At 42.9% G+C, this 17,500-nt stretch overlaps 3 protein-coding genes across 5 annotated transcripts in view; 1 reads left to right on the top strand and 2 right to left on the bottom strand.

Moving 5' to 3' along the window:
- Nucleotides 1–17,500, top strand: part of sub1b (SUB1 regulator of transcription b) — a 105,445-nt gene that overhangs the window by 22,412 nt on the left and 65,533 nt on the right. The window lies entirely within an intron of this gene.
- Nucleotides 11,230–14,973, bottom strand: sdf2l1 (stromal cell-derived factor 2-like 1). Its single transcript, XM_069725021.1, has 3 exons — nt 14,782–14,973; nt 12,560–12,756; nt 11,230–11,785 (listed from the first exon to the last, which is right to left on the bottom strand). The coding sequence occupies exons 1-3, from the start codon at nt 14,948–14,950 to the stop codon at nt 11,507–11,509; spliced, it is 645 nt and encodes a 214-aa protein (XP_069581122.1). The 5' UTR covers nt 14,951–14,973; the 3' UTR covers nt 11,230–11,506.
- The window catches only part of gtf2h2 (general transcription factor IIH, polypeptide 2), an 8,156-nt gene continuing 6,365 nt past the window's right edge, over nt 15,710–17,500 (bottom strand). The window contains exons 11-15 of one of the 2 annotated variants that reach the window (XM_069725018.1): nt 16,842–16,905; nt 16,581–16,684; nt 16,255–16,357; nt 16,118–16,157; nt 15,710–16,019 (exon numbers count right to left, since the gene is read on the bottom strand). In XM_069725018.1, coding sequence (XP_069581119.1) covers nt 15,915–16,019; nt 16,118–16,157; nt 16,255–16,357; nt 16,581–16,684; nt 16,842–16,905 — 416 coding nt within the window. In that variant the 3' untranslated portion in view covers nt 15,710–15,914. The remainder of the gene's footprint in view (nt 16,020–16,117; nt 16,158–16,254; nt 16,358–16,580; nt 16,685–16,841; nt 16,906–17,500) is intronic. The other variant, XM_069725020.1, reaches the window with a different exon arrangement.

Here is a 17,500-nt window from a genome sequence, read left to right on the forward strand (position 1 = left end):
GTGTGTGTGTGTGTGTGTGTGTGTGTGTGTGTGTGTGTGTGTGTGTGTCCCAGCATGCAGAGGTCAGCTGCCTTGACGATGTTGCACTACTGTACCATCCACTAAAGCAGTGCAATAGTATTGTCATAGCATCCGGCCTTCGCCCTCCACAGCCCGATACATGCAGGAAGAAATAGTCCGGCGGAGGAACCTCTGGAGGTTCTTGTTACAAGGCACCCCCCCCCCTCCCCTCCTCCTCCTCCTCCTCCTGCCTACTACACACGTACACAAACATTTCCAGGGAGAAATGTAAATAGCATAGTTATGCAGCCTAATCAATAATTTTAAAAACTGACTGAGCTTATTTTATTAAATAATACGGTGACAATTTTTTTAAATTTCTGTTGAGGTTTTGTTTTGTGCAAATAATGAGTAAATTCTATTAAATTTGGACTCTCATATAATTTAAAGGTGACTTTTTCTTATTTTAATTAACCGATTAATTTAAAAGCAAAAGGTTAAATTTGCAGTTTAATTCATTGGAAATATATATATATATATATATATATATATATATATATATATATATATCTATAGACATAGATATATCTATATATATCTCTCTCTCTATATATATATTTATATATATATATATAGAGAGAGAGAGAGAGATATCTCTATCTATATATATAGATAGAGATATAGATATATAAAAAATAGGTGTCTTTTATTTTGGGAAACTCTGTGACGAGCCGCTGGAGGTCCCCAGGCTGCAGTTTGGGAACCATTCAGAGGTTTTCTTCTGACAGGAAGAGTTTTTTCTATTCAGCCCATGCTGCATTATCAGGCTGCTGGTAGATATAGTGTTGGAGGCCTGCTGGATGGACCACGCCCCCCGGAAAAAAAAGAAAAGAAAAAAAGAACATTTTGTTCACAGAAACTTCACAGGCCGTCTTTGGTTTTGCGTTGCAGACCACGTGTCAGATTAAGTAACATGCTTGGAGGTCAACTTTACACAAGTTTTTCTCACATTTAGCCGGCGGTGTGACGAGCAGGCCACACCGTGAAATCCTCTTATTGTAAAAAAAAAAAAAAAGAACATTTAAACAGAAAATCTGATTTTAATTTAAATGCTGCTGCTGGATGAGGAGTCGATTTAATCAAAAGCACAAAGTCTGAAAGCTGTTTTAATTGTTAAAGGGATTTTATTTTCAATCTAAAACCAGCAATCGTGTAAATAAAGTTTCTATTTGAGGAAACACAAAAAAATAACTTCATGTCTGGCTAATTATTATGTACAAAAGTAGGGCTTTTTAAAATATATATAATATATATATATATATATATATATATATATATATATATATATATTGCAGCCTTAAACAAATCTGTGTTTTAATGTGTGAAAAATGTAAATTAAAAAAGATGAAATAAGGAGAGTTTAGATGGTATTTTTCAGGAATAAAAAAAAGGCAGCCGTTTGTGAGCCTATAGGTTAATGCTGCAGTCATTTTGTGTGTGTGTGTGTGTGTGTGTGTGTGTGTGTGTGTGTGTGTGTGTGTGTGTGTGTGTGTGTGTGTGTGTGTAGCACTCCCTTTTTTTTCCCTTTCAGTCGGCTTTTGAAAGCATAATTTGAGTGAGCAGGCTTGAAGAAGAAGTCACGGTGTGGGTGGGAAAAATGGGGTAAGTTTCCTATTTGGGGCAGGTCGTTGAGGGGGGGGGATGGGGCTCCTTGTGAGGAATGTGGAGGGCAGGGCCGCGCCTAGGGAGGGGTGGAGGGGGGTTTCATCGTCCTCCGTGTGTGTGTGTGTGTGTGTGTGTGTGTGTGTGTGTGTGTGTGTGTGTGTAGCGTCATATTCAGCCTCTGTTTTGAAAGCTGCTGAGGAATTCGCTGTTTGTTGTTTGTTGTGTGTCTTTAGGGGAAAAGTGTCGTCTTGAGGAGGAAACGGCTCCATGTTTGTAGTAACGCCTAGTTTTTTTTTTTTTTTTTTTTTTTTTTTTTAAGTCCTCACTCGTCGAGTGATGTGAAGTGAAGTTAGAAAAAAAAACCCTCTGAGGAACCAATCAATCAATAAATCATGTAGATTCAAGGATAAATCCCAACAAACAGCTTTTAAAAGTTCTGGGATAAATGCAGTTTTGTTTTTTAAATGTGCAGCATCTTACAGCAGCAGCATCCACGTTAAACACTTCATCAGGTGGTCACAGACCCAGACTGAAGTGTGTGTGTGTGTGTGTGTGTGTGTGTGTGTGTGTGTGTGTGTGTGTGTGTGTGTGTGTGTGTGTGTGTGTGTGTGTGTGTGTGTGTGTGTGTGTGTGTGTGTGTGTGTGTCTCTCTCGGGGCGGCATGCACTAGCTCGTCTTGCTCCATTGTGCTTGCAGGCAAATACCAGAGCAGCCTGGGTCTATATGAAAGCGTCAGCCTATAGGGGGCGTGGCTAAACACGCTGAGGCTGCAGCTGCCGCCCCAATGCGTCGCCACGGCAACCAGCAGCAGCCTGGAACATCCAGGTGGAAAACTCACCTGAAGTTCAACCGTAGACGAGATGTTCTCTCCACCTCCGACTGGGACATAAAGTCATAAAGGGTCAATTAGAAATTGTGGTTATTGATTTTTTTTTTTTTTTATATCTATTTATTAATAATCCAGAGTTTTCCTTTGTTTCTGTTGGGCAGTAATTTGACTAAAAAAATGATGCATTTTCATGTAATTGTTTGACTTTTTATTATCACATAATATATGTTTAAAACTAGCTATAACAATAATAATCACCAAACATTTAATAGAATAAAGCTGATAGTGAAGCTTCACTCCTCGGTGTTGTTATTATTACATGAATACGGTTTCAGTGCACTGAAGTCAGTCGGGATAATAAACTCAATCATTTCTCACCTCAACAGATAATAAATAGATAATATACAGTTTATTTTTGTCTCTTTAATATCAGTATTGGCTCCAGAAATCAAGTTCGCCTCCAACTTGGAGGTTTCTTCCTTCTGTCGGAGGTTTTTCTCTCTTAAAGGAGTTTTCTTCGTAGCTTTAATGCTAATTGTTGAATTGTTGTGTTTCTCTGTACGATGTTGTAAAGTTCTGTATTAAGAACTTTACCGTGTTAAGTTCCTCAAAGTAACCTGTGATGTGATTTGGTTCAATTTAAATAAAACTGAATTGAATGAAGTAATAAACATTTTCAGAGTTCCCACAATAAGAACCACCAACAGACGAGAAACGACACGTAGATTAAAAACGTTCCTCCAGTTGCACCGATATTGAAATAAATGAACTAAATACTGAATGAATTGATCTAATAACAGTAATTAGCTGGTAAGCTGCTAAACTACATTTAATATTTCTGCCGGTGAGCGCTAATGCTCCCGAACATAAACACTAACGTTACAGCTGACATGGAAATATTATGTTTTGAGGAACGGAAACCAAAGTTTAAACAGAAACACTGAATTCTCTGATAATCCAAGAGTTTTTTAAATGTCCTGATATTATAATTGAAACGGTGAGAATTGTTTTGTTTTGTTTGCACATGCTGTTGAATTTAAAGCTGCTGTGTGTTGAGTATCAGTTTGTTATTGATCAGATAAAAGAAGCTGATTCAGCTGGTTTGGGTGGAGCTCAGCTATGTGAATGAATGTTGTCAAAGTAGCTCGCAGAGAAAAAAAAAAGGTTGGATGAAAATGTGTATTTCTTGTGTGTATAAGTTTTTATATCGTAGAGGAAGTGAAGTATTTATTTATTTTAACATATTTGTTGGATGAACGAATTGATTTAAATTTCTAAAAATTTGATTTGTATTTTTTCTTGTTTTTAACACTGAACTTGTAAAGTGTGATTTTGTTTTGTGAGGTTTGGGAGCAGATCATGAAGGACCCTGAACGTTTCTTAAAATAAAAAAAAAGGTGTGTTGGGGGAGGGGTAGGTAGGGGGAGGTGGGGGGGGGGGTTATCACCGGTCTTAAAGAGGGTCAAAGTGCAGCGCTTCTCCTTTCATCAGTCCTGATCGATACAAAACACACAGAAGTGTTTTGAAAATGTTCTGCAAGAACACGGAAACATCAGGACTGAGTTTGTTTGATTTTATGTTGATGACCTTTAACTCCGAAAACAAAATGCACTTCACGCCGTTTTAATGCAACGTTGCAGTAAAGACGACGTGCAGATGGCTGCTGGGAAAATCTGAAGTTTCAAAACTCTCCGGTTTGATCTCAGGAAATGTAAAACATGTTTAGAAATGAAAGAAAGAGAGACAGACGTGGAGCAACAAAATAAAACAGGAAGTACACATTTTACCATCCAAAAAAACAACAGAAATAAGATGGAAAAGTGTCGTTTTAATTAGATGAAAATTAGGAAAACTGGAGGATTGTTAAGTTTTTTTTTTTTTTTTTTAAAGAACAGGAAGTGAATTTCTCACCTAAAAATTTTCTAACTTCTACCGGACACTGAGAGTTATAAGAAACAAGGATTTACTTTAGATCTCCCATACTGATCATTTTAAATAGTAAAATACTATTTTTGAATTTGTATAAAATTAACCTGTCGAATAAAATTTCTCCGTATATTTATAAATTATTAATGAATAAGAGGCTGCAGACAAAAAACAAATCCAGTTTTGTTGATTTATTTGTAAGAAAACTGGATAAAACTGCGTCTTCCTCGTGGTTGATTGAAGTCGTTCTTTACCTTCAACCACTTGCAGATTTTATGACGTTAAAATGTGCTCGATGACGTTTAAAGTGTGAAAGATTTTTAAGTTCAAGTAGAACGAGTCAAATTAAAAAGCAGCCTGTTTTTCGAGGTGTAACTCAGTCGGAGTCTGAAAAGCTCGTCACGCTTTCAATTCAATTCAATTCAATTCAACTTAATTTCTATCGCGCCAAATCACAACAGGTTATTTCATGGTACTTAATACATTAAAGTCCTTACAGCAGAACTTTACAATATTATACAGAGAAACCAACAATTCAACAATTCCCACATCAGCTAGGAGGAAAAAACTCCTCTTTAAGGGAGAAAAACTCTCTAACAGGAAGAAACCTCCGACAGCTCAAGGTGACTCCTCAAAGTTGTAGATGAACTTTCTGTTTCTCCACGAACAGCTTCAGGAAAAGTAACGTTTTTAAATGTGGACGAGCTGCATCTCGTTCTTCTCTGTCGGCATGGCGACGCCCACAGGTTTACTCCTCCTCCTCCTCCTCCTCCTCCTCTCCTTCTGTTTTTGTCTTTTCTTGTTCGTCCTCATCAGCTGCACAAAATGATGCAATTAGTTTTATTTTTGTTGACAGATGGTGAAAAAAAAAAAAGGTCAAACTGACATAAAAGGTTTCGATCAAAAAGTTCAGAGAATGAGAACAACTGAAAACTTCCTGGTTTAAATCTGGAAGACTGTCGAGGTCAATAAACTTTCATCCATCAGTGATGTCATCAACCATCCATCAGTGATGTCATCAGCCATCCATCAGTGATGTCATCAGCCATCAGTGACAATTCAGGTGGTTTTACAGCGAATGTTTTTCCCCTCAGAAGGTTCCCAGTGGAACTCAGTGTTGACAGTCTGACTCTGGGGAATGAATTCACGGTTGCACAACTCCCGCCAACGTCAAAGAAAAAACCCACCTGGTGTCTCCTCACCTGACGCTCCTTCTTCTTCTTCAGTCTTTGGACGGTGAAGCTCCGCCCCCTCTTGAACCGTTGACCACCATCAGAACACCTCGCCCGGCTCGTCGCTTCATCTCCGACAGACTTTCTGAAACGTTTCAAGTTTCTCTGTTGATGATTTCAAGGCGGTGCGGCTTTAAAAACAGCCCTGATTCTGTGGTGGAAATCACTGCATGGGCTCAGGAACACTCGGCTGTAAGCAGGCGGGTTGAAGATTTCCTGTTGATGTTGTTCCAGGTTTCCATGGTGACATCACTGATGTTCAGGTGTTAACGTGAGGAACTCAGTGATGATAAACTGTGAGTACGTCCTGATGGAGCTCGTAGCTTCCTGATGGAGCTCGTAGTGTCCTGATGGAGCTCGTAGTGTCCTGATGGAGCTCGTAGCTTCATCTCCGGGTGCAGCGCTGCGCTGCGTTCAACAGGAACCTCTGAACTCTTTGATGTCCTTGTTTTGACCTGAAGGTTCTTGTTTCTTTAAGATCTGAACATCTGGGCAAAAAAAACAAACCAGTTCATCAGATGTTCTGGACGGTAAGTCGACCCGACCGCAGCTCTCCCGGTGTTTGTCCTTCCTCCTCCCTCGTCTCCGAGAGGACGTCCGTCTCCGTCTCCTTGGAGACGAGACCCTATCAATATTGCCTCTGCTTTCACGGAGTTAACGGAGTAGTGCAATATTGCTTATAGGGTCTTGACTCCGAGGGCTGGTCTCCGTCCTCCGGCGTGTTCACGCTAGGCAGCGTTGGTCCCGATAGCTTTTTAAACTCTTAAAGGCTTAAAAAAGAAATTTCAAAAGTTTGTGATTTATTTTTTTTCATCTGCAAATTATTTCCCTCAAAAGAAAATGTTGTTTAATTCTCCTTCATCCCGTTTTAATAAAGATCATCAGAAACACCTGCCGTCTGTTATTTGTGCAACATGAACATGCAGGTCCATTTTCTGCAGGTTGATGGTGAATCAAACGATCCAGCTGCTTTTTCTGATTGTTGCGATCAAAAATATTTAGTTTTTGCAGATTTTCCCAAAAATGTTGATGTAATTTTTTTGCGTTAAAATTACAACTCATGAAAGAAAAATTCGATTTTTTTTTTTTTTTTACCTGATAAAGAATTTAATATGTAATAACTTCCTGTGATAATAATCATGCTGCAAATCACAGAACTATTCTAATCTAATTTATTGATCTCAGATTTTGACAGATTTCCCAGCTGGATGTTGGAGATCTTTTCTGGTTGAACTCGTTGGCTGAAATCAACCTTCAACTTTCTGATGTTTAATAAGTTCAGATTCATCAGTTTAAATTGAAAAGTTCATAGTTTGGTTTGAATGAGCCGGTGAGCTGTTTCTGAAGTCTGGACTGACTGACTGATTGATTGATTGATTGACAGCTGCCATGTTATAATTTATTCCAACGAGATGCTGACGTCATTGATGGTTGTGATCAAACTGTCTGCCTGACACTCTTTCCCTGTTGCACTACTGTGGGAGCTGCAGCAAGCAGTGCAATAATGAAAGGGCATCAGTCGGCCGGGCCTCCGCCCTGCTGCCCCGACCTCCGAGCAAGGCACCGCCTCTCTGTTCCTGTCGTCTTCAACAAAAGCTTCATGAAACCAAGACGAGATGTTTGTGATTTATTGTAGGAGCGTGTCGGGTCGCCGATGAGATGAACTCGTTTTCTTTTCACAAAATAAAAGCGTGAAATAAGGAAAATGTGAAGTGAGTTGAGATCGAACTCTTTTCTTTCTTTCTAAAATTCATTCGAAGAAAACGTGGAAATGTTCAGTTTTCTCTGCAGCTGCTTGAAGAAATCAAAACGAACTTCAACCGAAGGAAAATAACAACTGAACCTTAAAAGCAAAAAACATCCAGAACTGAAATATGAACAGAAACAAATGATCTCTGTTTCAAGAAGATTTTATTTTGAAAGAACTGGATAATTGTTTTTCTACAAAATAAAACATAAATATTTGTAGTAAAATAAGCTGCAAAGTTCTTGCAGAACCTTCGATAATGTTTATCTGGAGAACTTCAGAACGAAACGAACGAGCATCATTATTCATAATTTAAGAGCAGAAACATGTTGATGGAGTTTAAAACGTCAGTTTGTTTGTTCCTGATTTAAATCCTCATTTTATTGAGGTTGTTTTGTTTTTATTAACCTGCTTGTATTCAGAAAAATAAAAATCCTATTTATGATGTTAAATAAAGAGAAAAACATCATTTTAGAAATCAGAAGAAAAAAAAGACGACCTGACGTGAAAAACACGAAAACTTGAGAAATAAAAACGTCCTTCGATGATTCTACTTGATCAGAAACATGCTAACGCTGGACGTCCTGCTCCGAGGTGGGGGGGACATTTACGTTTCCTCCTCGCTGCCCGCTGGGACTCCTGAGTGGAACAGCCTGGGACACCCCCCCCCCCCTTAAAGGTCAGCAGCAGTGCACCTTTCACCAGAGGAAGAAATAAGAAAGGAGGGAAAAGTTCCTTTAAAAGGCGGAAAAAACCAGCTGTGTTTCCCTCCAGTTGAACTTCCTGTTTATCAATTTAAAAAATAAAATCATATTAAAAGGTGTGAAATTTATTCTGAAAAATTTACATTTAAATGTTTCCTTTAAAAACGCCTTTTTAGTGACGCACAAACCTTTTCAGATTAAGAGTCCGTTTTAAAAGCTGCTGCAGATTAATGAAACATTTAAGATCCTTTATTTTACATCGTAGTGTTATTTATTATTTTTATGTTTTATCGGCTGAGAAAGTTTAATAAGTGGTTAAAATGGTTTTAAATAAAAACGAAAATTTGTTGGTAAATCACGTTATAAATGAAAAACATTCACTGAGCTCATTATTTAAAAACAAAGACGGTTTAAATCTGCTTTTCGTTTGGTTTTAAATATTAATTTAACATTTAAATATCAAATGAAAAAGGCAGCGTTGTTTAGTGGACGTTAAACCAGATGTTTGACGTAAGAAAACAGCTGCTTGTGACATTAGCTGGTCTCTGATGAAGAAACAAACATCATCATCATCATTATCTCTGAGCTCCAGCATCCTGTCGGAGATGATGATGATGATGATGATGATGATGATGATGATGATGGTAAACGTCCACCCAGCTCCCTGCAACACCGTCGGTCATTTATGGCAACGTGTCGCCACCTGCAGGACGAACACTGAACAGCAGCTCAGCCGTTTTTATTCGAAACGTGATTTATGATTCACATTAATATTGTTTTTAATTCATCAGAGATTAGAAGTGAAATCTGTCACGTGTTTGGACTCATTGAAGGTTTTTCTTTAATTTATTTAAACTATTTTCTACAAAACTAGATGTTAAAACCGATGTGGATTTATTATAAAGTGCAAACAAAACAAAAAGATGTTTTCAGCTCCTCAAACTCAGGTCAGTTTTATTAATGCAACACGTTTAAGTTCAATCAAAGTGCTGCACAACAAAAACAATCAACATCTAAAAACAAATAAACAAATAAATAATTAATTCAATAAATAAATAAATGTAAATTCTCTGTCTGTTTACATCTTTAGCAGATTTATAAAAGCTGGACGTCTTCAGGTAACAGCTGAGTCTGACGTCACATGATCCATCAGGACTTAAGAAATGGAGCTGTCAGTCCAGAAGAGGAGGAGGAGGATAAAGAGGAGGAGGAGGAGGAAGAGGAGGAGGAAGGAGGAGGAGAAGAAGGAGAAGAAGAAGAAGGAGGAAGAGGAGGAGAAGGAGGAGAATGAGTCAGAGTAAGGAGGAGGAGAAGGAGGAGGAAGAGAAGGAGGAGAAGAAGAAGAAGAAGGAGGAAGAAAAGGAGGAGAATGAGTTGGAGTAAGGAGGAGGAGAAGGAGGAGAATGAGTCGGAGTAAGGAGGAGGAGGAAGAGGAAGAGGAGGAGGAAGAGAAGGAGGAGAAGAAGAAGAAGGAGGAGGAAGAGAAGGAGGAGAATGAGTCGGAGTAAGGAGGAGGAGAAGGAGGAGGAGGAGAGACCTGCTGGTTCTACCGTCGTCAGAAACCTCATCATCCCGTGAACTCGTTCATCAACCGGCTTCTTGTCGTCGCGGCGGAGAAATTAAAGAAATAAACTCAAACACTGTCGGTTTTGTTGCCGGACGTGAAAACGGTTCTGGTTCCGGCTGCTGCCAGAAGTCGGACCCGGTGTGAACGGACCGGACCGGAGCGGAGCGGACCGGACCGGAGCGGACCAGACCGGAGCGCGCGGTGAATTCAGGCCTCCGGTGTTCCGGAACATACCGGTGACCCGGAAATCGTCTGTTCGCGCCTTGTGCGACCAAAACATTCAGTTTGTTCCTTTATACCTCCGAACATGTTTACAACTCAAACCCTTTTACTCACCTGTCGCTCATAACATGAAGATTAACTCAACTCCGCTCGAGCTGCTTCCCGCGGTTCCTTCCGGTAGCTCCTCCCCCTGGAGACGGGTTTAATACGTTTTCAGTTCCCCACAAGTTGCCATGACAACCACAGCCTAGCATACTGCTTTTAAAGCGATAAGAACCCCGCAGGTTCTCCAGGAGGCCTTCAGCAGGTTCTCCAGGAGGCCTTCAGCAGGTTCTCCAGGAGGCCTTCAGCAGGTTCTCCAGGAGGCCTTCAGCAGGTTCTCCAGGAGGCCTTCAGCAGGTTCTCCAGGAGGCCTTCAGCAGGTTCTCCAGGAGGCCTTCAGCAGCTCCTCCAGGAGGCCTTCAGCAGCTCCGACAGGCACATCCGGGGATTCTGGCTTGAGACAAGTCCCGCCCCTTTTTGGGGTAAAAAAACCAAATGAAGCAAAAAGAAAAGTAAAATAGCATTAAAACCAAAATGTTAGCACACCGGTAGAGTTATATTAGTTTATAAATAAACTGAAAACATTCTGTTAAGATAGTAATCACAGTAATTATTATTTTCATTAGAGTTTATTTTTAATTCCAATTAAATGACTGAACGTTTTGGCAAATCTGAAAAAAAAAAAAATCCCCCTGATGACGTCACTGCACTAAAAACGGGACAGTTTGAAATGCAGAGAAAAGTCCAATAAAAGCCATGAGTGTTGCATTATGGGAAGTGTAGTATTAATTAATGGACCTGAAAGTCAGACTGATTACGACTCGTCTTTAAACATCCGATTAGACCCGAATAGTTTTAAACTTTAATCAGAAAAACAAAAAAGCGTCCGTAATGATGAACAACTTTTTATGTCCAAACTTCGACATCACGCTCGACAACTGATAAACAATAACTCATTCACTTTTCATTTAATCAATGACTGAATTGGATTTGATGTTATATGTTGGATCAGGTGGAGCACAACAGCACCACCTGCTGGCAATAGGAAAAGAGTGCAGCTTAAACCGAGTGACTTCGTAGTATTCAGGTTGAACATAAACCATCTTCAGCTGCTGGTTTTTTATGGTTATTCTAAAGTTTAACGTCGGATAGAAACGACGTCCAGCGACTCGTCTTTTTATTTTTATTACAAAACGTGAGATCAGCAGAAATTAGACCAGTTCAGCAAAAGCAACCAGAGTCGAGCTGCATCTTCATTATTTAGTCGTTTCCACCTAAACGCGTCAAAGAAGCAACAAATATCAACGAAAATAACAAAAAAAAGGTTTTCTTGGACAGAGCGTCTCTAAAACATTCAGACTGAGGACGTTCTGTAGAAAATGCAGATTTATGGACGAAATTTAATGAAACTACAGCGGTGATGTTTAAGAGTCTCTCCGTAGGAACCGTCACATCCGAACACCTCGAGATCTTCACAGGTTCAGAGACGAGTCCTCGGTCTTCCACGTCATTCTCACATTTAGTCCAGTCGGCTGGAAAACAAACGCACACGCGCGTCCCCCGGTGATGATGTCAGAGCTCGTCGTGGCGCAGCGGGTCCTGGCCGGGCTGGATGAACACGCCCTCCACGGTGCGCCACCAGTTGTTCTGGTTGGGCGCGGCCATGCCGTGCACCTCGCGCTGGCCGCGGATCGGGTGTCCGTACTGCTCGCCGGTCACGCTCAGGAAGGCGTCGGTGCCCACGTGTTTGAAGCGCACCGCCTCGTCGCGCTCCCAGTGGACGCCGTCGCACTGCACCGCCCACACATCAAGGTCGTCGCCCTCGCCCTGCTCGCCGAAGGCGCTGACCTCCTGGTGGGGGAGGAGAGGGGGGGAGGGAGGTAAGAGGAGGGGGGGGGGGGGACAGTGGTGAGCAGAGCGTCCAAAAACAAGTTGAGAGTGTTCCTGTTGAACGCAGCGCAGTGATGCACACGGAGCAGCAGGAAGTAACGACCTTCACGAGTGTCGTCCTGATCAACATCATCACCTTCTGACTTCTTTTCTGCTTCGTGGTCTTCAGGTCAGTCGGAGTTTTCTGCTTCCTGTTTGATTTTGAAGTGACTGACCTCTTGTGTCTCGTCTTGTTTCACTTCCTGTTCTTTTGGATGATTTTTCCCCTCAGAAGGTTCCCAGTGGAACTCAGTGTTGACAGTCTGACTCTGGGGGACGAATTCACGGTTGCACAACTCCCGCCGACATCAAAGAAAAACCCCACCTGGTGTCTCCTCACCCGACGCTCCTTCTTCTTCTTCGGTCTCGGACGGTGAAGCTCCGCCCCCTCTTGAAACGTGATGTCATCAGAACACCTCGCCCGGCTCGTCGCTTCATCTCCGACAGACTTTCTGAAACGTTTCAAGTTTCTCTGTTGATGATTTCCAGAGTTTTGAAATCACCGCATGGGCTCAGGAACACTCGGCTGTTGAAGATTTTCTGTTGATGTTGTTCTGCTCCAGTTTCAGGTTTCCATGGTGACATCACAGATGTTCACGTTAGCGTGAGGAACTTGAAGGTCGCTGCTTCCTGCTGCTCCGTGTGCATCACCGTGCTGCGTTCAGGGACACTCACGGGGCGTTCAAACCTTCTCACCTGGTTGTTGGACAGCGGCGAGCTGAAGTGGTGCGTGTGCAGGTTGCGGCCGGTCTTCATGTGCGTGATGCGGATGGTCTGACCGCACATGATGGCGACGCCACGCTGACACGGGAGGTTGGACCGCCCACGGATCTGCCAGTAACTGTTGGCGTCGTCGGCGCTCTCAACTCCGGTTACAGACTGCTGTCCACTGCCTACACACACACACACACACACACACACACACACACACACACACACACACACACACACACACACACACACACACACACACACACACACACACACACACACACACACACACACACACACACACACACACAGACACACACACACACACACACACACACACACACACACACACAGACACACACACACACACACACACACACACACACACACACACACACACACACACACACACACACACACACACACACACAGACACACACACACACACAGACACACACACACACACACACACACACACACACACACACACACACACACACACACAGACACACACACACACACACACACACACACACACACACACACACACACACACACACACACACACACACACACACACACACACACACACACACACACACACACACACACACACACACACACACACACACAGACACACACACACACACACACACACACACACACACACACACACACACACACACACACACACACACACACACACACACACACACACACACACACACACACACACACACACACACACACACACACACACACACACACACACACACACACACACACACACACACACACACACACACACACACACACACACACACACACACACACACACACACACACACACACACACACACACACACACACACACACACACACACACACACACACACACACACACACACACACACACACACACACACACACACACACACACACACACACACACACACACACACACACACACACACACACACACACACACACACACACACACACACACACACACACACACACACACACACACACACACACACACACACACACACACACACCCAGTCATCCAGGAGAACTCTGATGTCGTAGTTTCACTTGAAGAGATGAAACCAGGACAAACTGTCCTCCGTGTCTCCTACGTGAAGCTCTGTGACAGTCAGCTGTTTATAGACTAAAAACTCTTTACTGGAATAAAACTTCATATTTTTCTATTCTGAAAATTTAATCACATTTTTAGAGAAAAGATGCTGACAAAAAAAAATACGAATTTTTCAGACACAACAAAAACGTCGTTAAAGGACGGATTCATTTTACAAATGGCTTTTACTTTGAAGAGGACGACAGGAAGCCCAGCGGTTCACTTTGATGTCCCTTTCACCCAAACACCTTAATGTGTTACTACATTATGAATGAGTGAGTGAGTGAGTGAATGAATGAGTGAGTGAGTGAGTGAATGCATGAGTGAGTGAGTGAGTGAGTGAGTGAGTGAGTGAGTGAGTGAGCATGAGTGAGTGAGTGAGTGAGTGAGTGAGTGAGTGAGTGAGTGAGTGAGTGAATGCATGAGTGAGTGAGTGAGTGAGTGAGTGAGTGAGTGAATGCATGAGTGAGTGAGTGAGTGAGTGAGTGAGTGAGTGAGTGAGTGAGTGAATGCATGAGTGAGTGAATGAGTGAGTGAGTGAATGAATGAACAGGTCGAGGTGACAATGAACCTGCTCGAACATTAAACTGACGTCATTCGTGTCGCCGCCACGCAGCAGACGGAAAAAACATCCGGTCAAACATCAGAAAACTATTTCTCTGCTTTCCGGACAAAACCACAAAACCCAAAGAGACCATTTGTATATTTCTCACATTGACGTCAGCTCATCTTAACATCGGGCGGGAAAACACACAATAAGTTTGTTTCGACTTGAATTTCAGGTTATGACATTTATCCACCTGTCGTCCCTGCACCTCTCTGACGTCACAACAGAAGAAGAGCCGGTGTTTTAACGGGGTGAAGGACGCCAGCTGGATGAACGACGCACCGGATGAGAGCTGGACCCCGCGAGGCCTCCGGTTAACGGAAACCGGCGAGAAGAGCGACGCGACTTTAAATCGTCTGTTTTTTGAACGGGATTCAAGCACGTGAAACGGAAGCCGCGCGGTCCGGTTCCGTGTGGCTGCAGCGGGCCGTGACGTGTCGCGGGACCGCGGCCGGACGTTACCTGAACCGTATTTGACGTCGTGGGAGTGCAGCCGGACGTTGTGGCGCGTGTTGAGCAGTTTGACCAGCGAGCCGCAGGTCACGAGGCTGATCTCGGACTCTCCGCCGCAGCACAGCAGCACGAGGAGGAGCGCGACGGAGCCGCGGAGCAGCGCGTGAGCCATCTCCATCTTCTTCTGGTGTCTTCCGTCTTCATAACACTGGAGGGGGGGGGGGGGGGGCACGTTGGAAACCGCACTGCTGCGCTGCACCAATCACCGCCTGACAAGTCCTAACACGCGGAAGTAAAACGTCGACACGCGATTGGTCAGCGGTACGTTGACACGCCCGTCATGACCATTGGTGGCAACACCGGAAGCGGACATTTAATATTTATGACTGAAGCGTCGGTTTGTTCTGTATGTGGATGTAACCAGGGGCGGATCGAGAGACAGCGGGCCCCGGGCCACAGACATGTAACGCCCCCCCCACCCCCAAACTCTATTGTTGTCATTTCATACCTAGTTATAGTTGTATAGTCTTTTTTTTGGTGTCATTTTATTGACTTAAAAAAGTTTCTTTACAGTGTTTTGTGAACATTTAACTTACTCTGATGCTTGAATGTTGTTGTTTTTTTACTCTCTACTACTTGTAATGTCAGGATTAACAAATACAAAATTATACTGAGGTCAGAGGTCAAATGCATCAGTACTTCCTTTCTCTTTTTGGGTGAATTTGTGTTCATATTTTTCTTATATTAAGTTTAAGTTTTAAACATTCTGTATGTTTTTCCCCCCAACATTTAGATAATTTAAAATAGTACAATTTTGATTCTGTCAATAATTTAGTAAGTCACATTTAAATAAGAGTCAAAGAACCAGTTCATAAAATATATGTTGATGTGTGCTGAAATCAATCAACAGCTGCTGAAGCGTTTAAACAAGTAGAAAAAAAAATAAATCCATTTTTATTGTAACTGCTGAACTATAATACAAAAGTGTGTTTAAACTTTAACATGTTGGGAGGCTGTACAGTTTTTTAGGAAATGATCACGTGTTTTCAGCAGAGCTCACATCATCTCCATCTCTATAAATGTGTCCTCCATAAACGTGTCCTCCATAAATGTGTCCTCCATAAACGTGTCCTCCAGGTGTCTCAGCTGTGACTGTGGATGCAGCAGGGGCAGCAGTGCAGCGTGTCGTGGATGAAGAGGTCGCACTCCATGCAGAACACACTGCGACAGGAGGGACAGACGAAGACCTGGAGACACACAGAGACAGAATAGATGAATAAAGATGGACAGACATCTGAATGGATGAAAAACAACTGTCGGTTTGTAACAGCAGAGTCAAACTCACACATTTATCCTTCAGCTCCCCCTGACACGCTTCACAGAACCTGCAGCCGGATCACAGCAGGTCAAATACACAGTGGCTTACCGTGTGTGTGTGTGTGTGTGTGTGTGTGTGTGTGTGTGTGTGTGTCAAAGAGGTACCTGTTTCCTTGAAGCCCCTCCACAGGACTCTCTGTAAAAGCCTGCAGGGGGAAGAGGTGGTGGAAGGACCGGGCCAGATGGGGCGCCGACACCAGAGTCAAACCTGGGAGACAGAGACACACACACACGCACGCACACACACACACACAAACACACACGTTAAACTCCATTCACACATTTCCGAAGCTTCACGTGAACTTCAACAGGTTCCTGTTGTGCGTGAACTGTGTGCAGCACCACGACGCAGCAGGACGTAGCAGCAGCCTTCGTGACGACTTGTTCCAGGTGTCGTTTTATTGTGACGTCACCGCGGAGATGAAACTCACCGCAGACTTTACACTCCACAGGAAGCTCTGTGTATTTGGCGTGACACTGTGGACAGAAGAATCCTCCCAGAGACAGACCGGGTCCACCGCCGCCGTCCAGGTGACTGGCACACACACACACACACACACACACACACACACACACACACACACACACACACACACACACACACACACACACACACACACACACACACACACATTTATAAAGACTGACAACACCGTCCGGGACCGCGGAGGTATATACTCCGTCCTACTTACGCCATGCTGAACGAAGGTTTGGCGTCCTGGTCGGTCGGAGAGGCGACGGTGTGCTGAGGGAAACCTGAGAAAACACAGGACACACAAACAATCACACGTTTTACCAAATGGTTTAGTTTCACGTTTTCCTCGTGGAGATGAAGGTGAAATAAAAGACCGTTTAAAAGTGTTTTGTTTACAGACTTTAGTTTATTTCAAAGGAATTCACTAAAACTTAGAAGTTTGTCTGCTTCCGTTAAGAACTCAAGTTGTAGTTTACATCAACGTGTTCAAACCCGTTTGGATATTGACCTCAAAGTGACCTTGACCTTTGACCTTTGGTGACCACAAAATGTTATGAGTTCATCCTTTGAACTCATGTTGAACATTTGTGCCAAAGTTTATTTTTGGGATATTACGTTCACAAAAAATGGAAATGGGTGAATGAGGCCGACGGGAGGTCATATCGACTCTGACCTTTGACCTTTAAATACCTAAATCTATTCACATCATCACTGCGTCCAAGTGAACGATTGTGCCAGAATTTGACAAATGTCTCTCAGAGTTCCTGAGTTATCACCTTCAAAAGAAAATGGGAAAAACAGGAGGTCATAGTGACCGCTTTGACCTTTGACCCCCAAAATTGAATCAGGTCATCGTTGGTATTAATTGAAGGTTTT

This window comes from Brachyistius frenatus, unplaced genomic scaffold (genome assembly GCF_029030835.1).
Source record: "Brachyistius frenatus isolate BFR_SWC_R1_liver_20210118 unplaced genomic scaffold, ASM2903083v1 Contig_407, whole genome shotgun sequence".
In the NCBI taxonomy this organism is placed as follows: Eukaryota; Metazoa; Chordata; class Actinopteri; family Embiotocidae; genus Brachyistius; species Brachyistius frenatus.

Bases quoted from the DNA above. Each gene is read 5' to 3' on its own strand.
- sdf2l1 (XM_069725021.1), bottom strand. From the start codon at position 14,950: ATGGAGATGGCTCACGCGCTGCTCCGCGGCTCCGTCGCGCTCCTCCTC. The intron at 12,757-14,781 runs GTAACGTCCGGC...GTGTGTGTGTAG, and splicing joins CGACGTCAAATACGGTTCAG to GCAGTGGACAGCAGTCTGTA. The intron at 11,786-12,559 runs GTGAGAAGGTTT...CTCCCCCACCAG, and splicing joins CGCCGCTGTCCAACAACCAG to GAGGTCAGCGCCTTCGGCGA.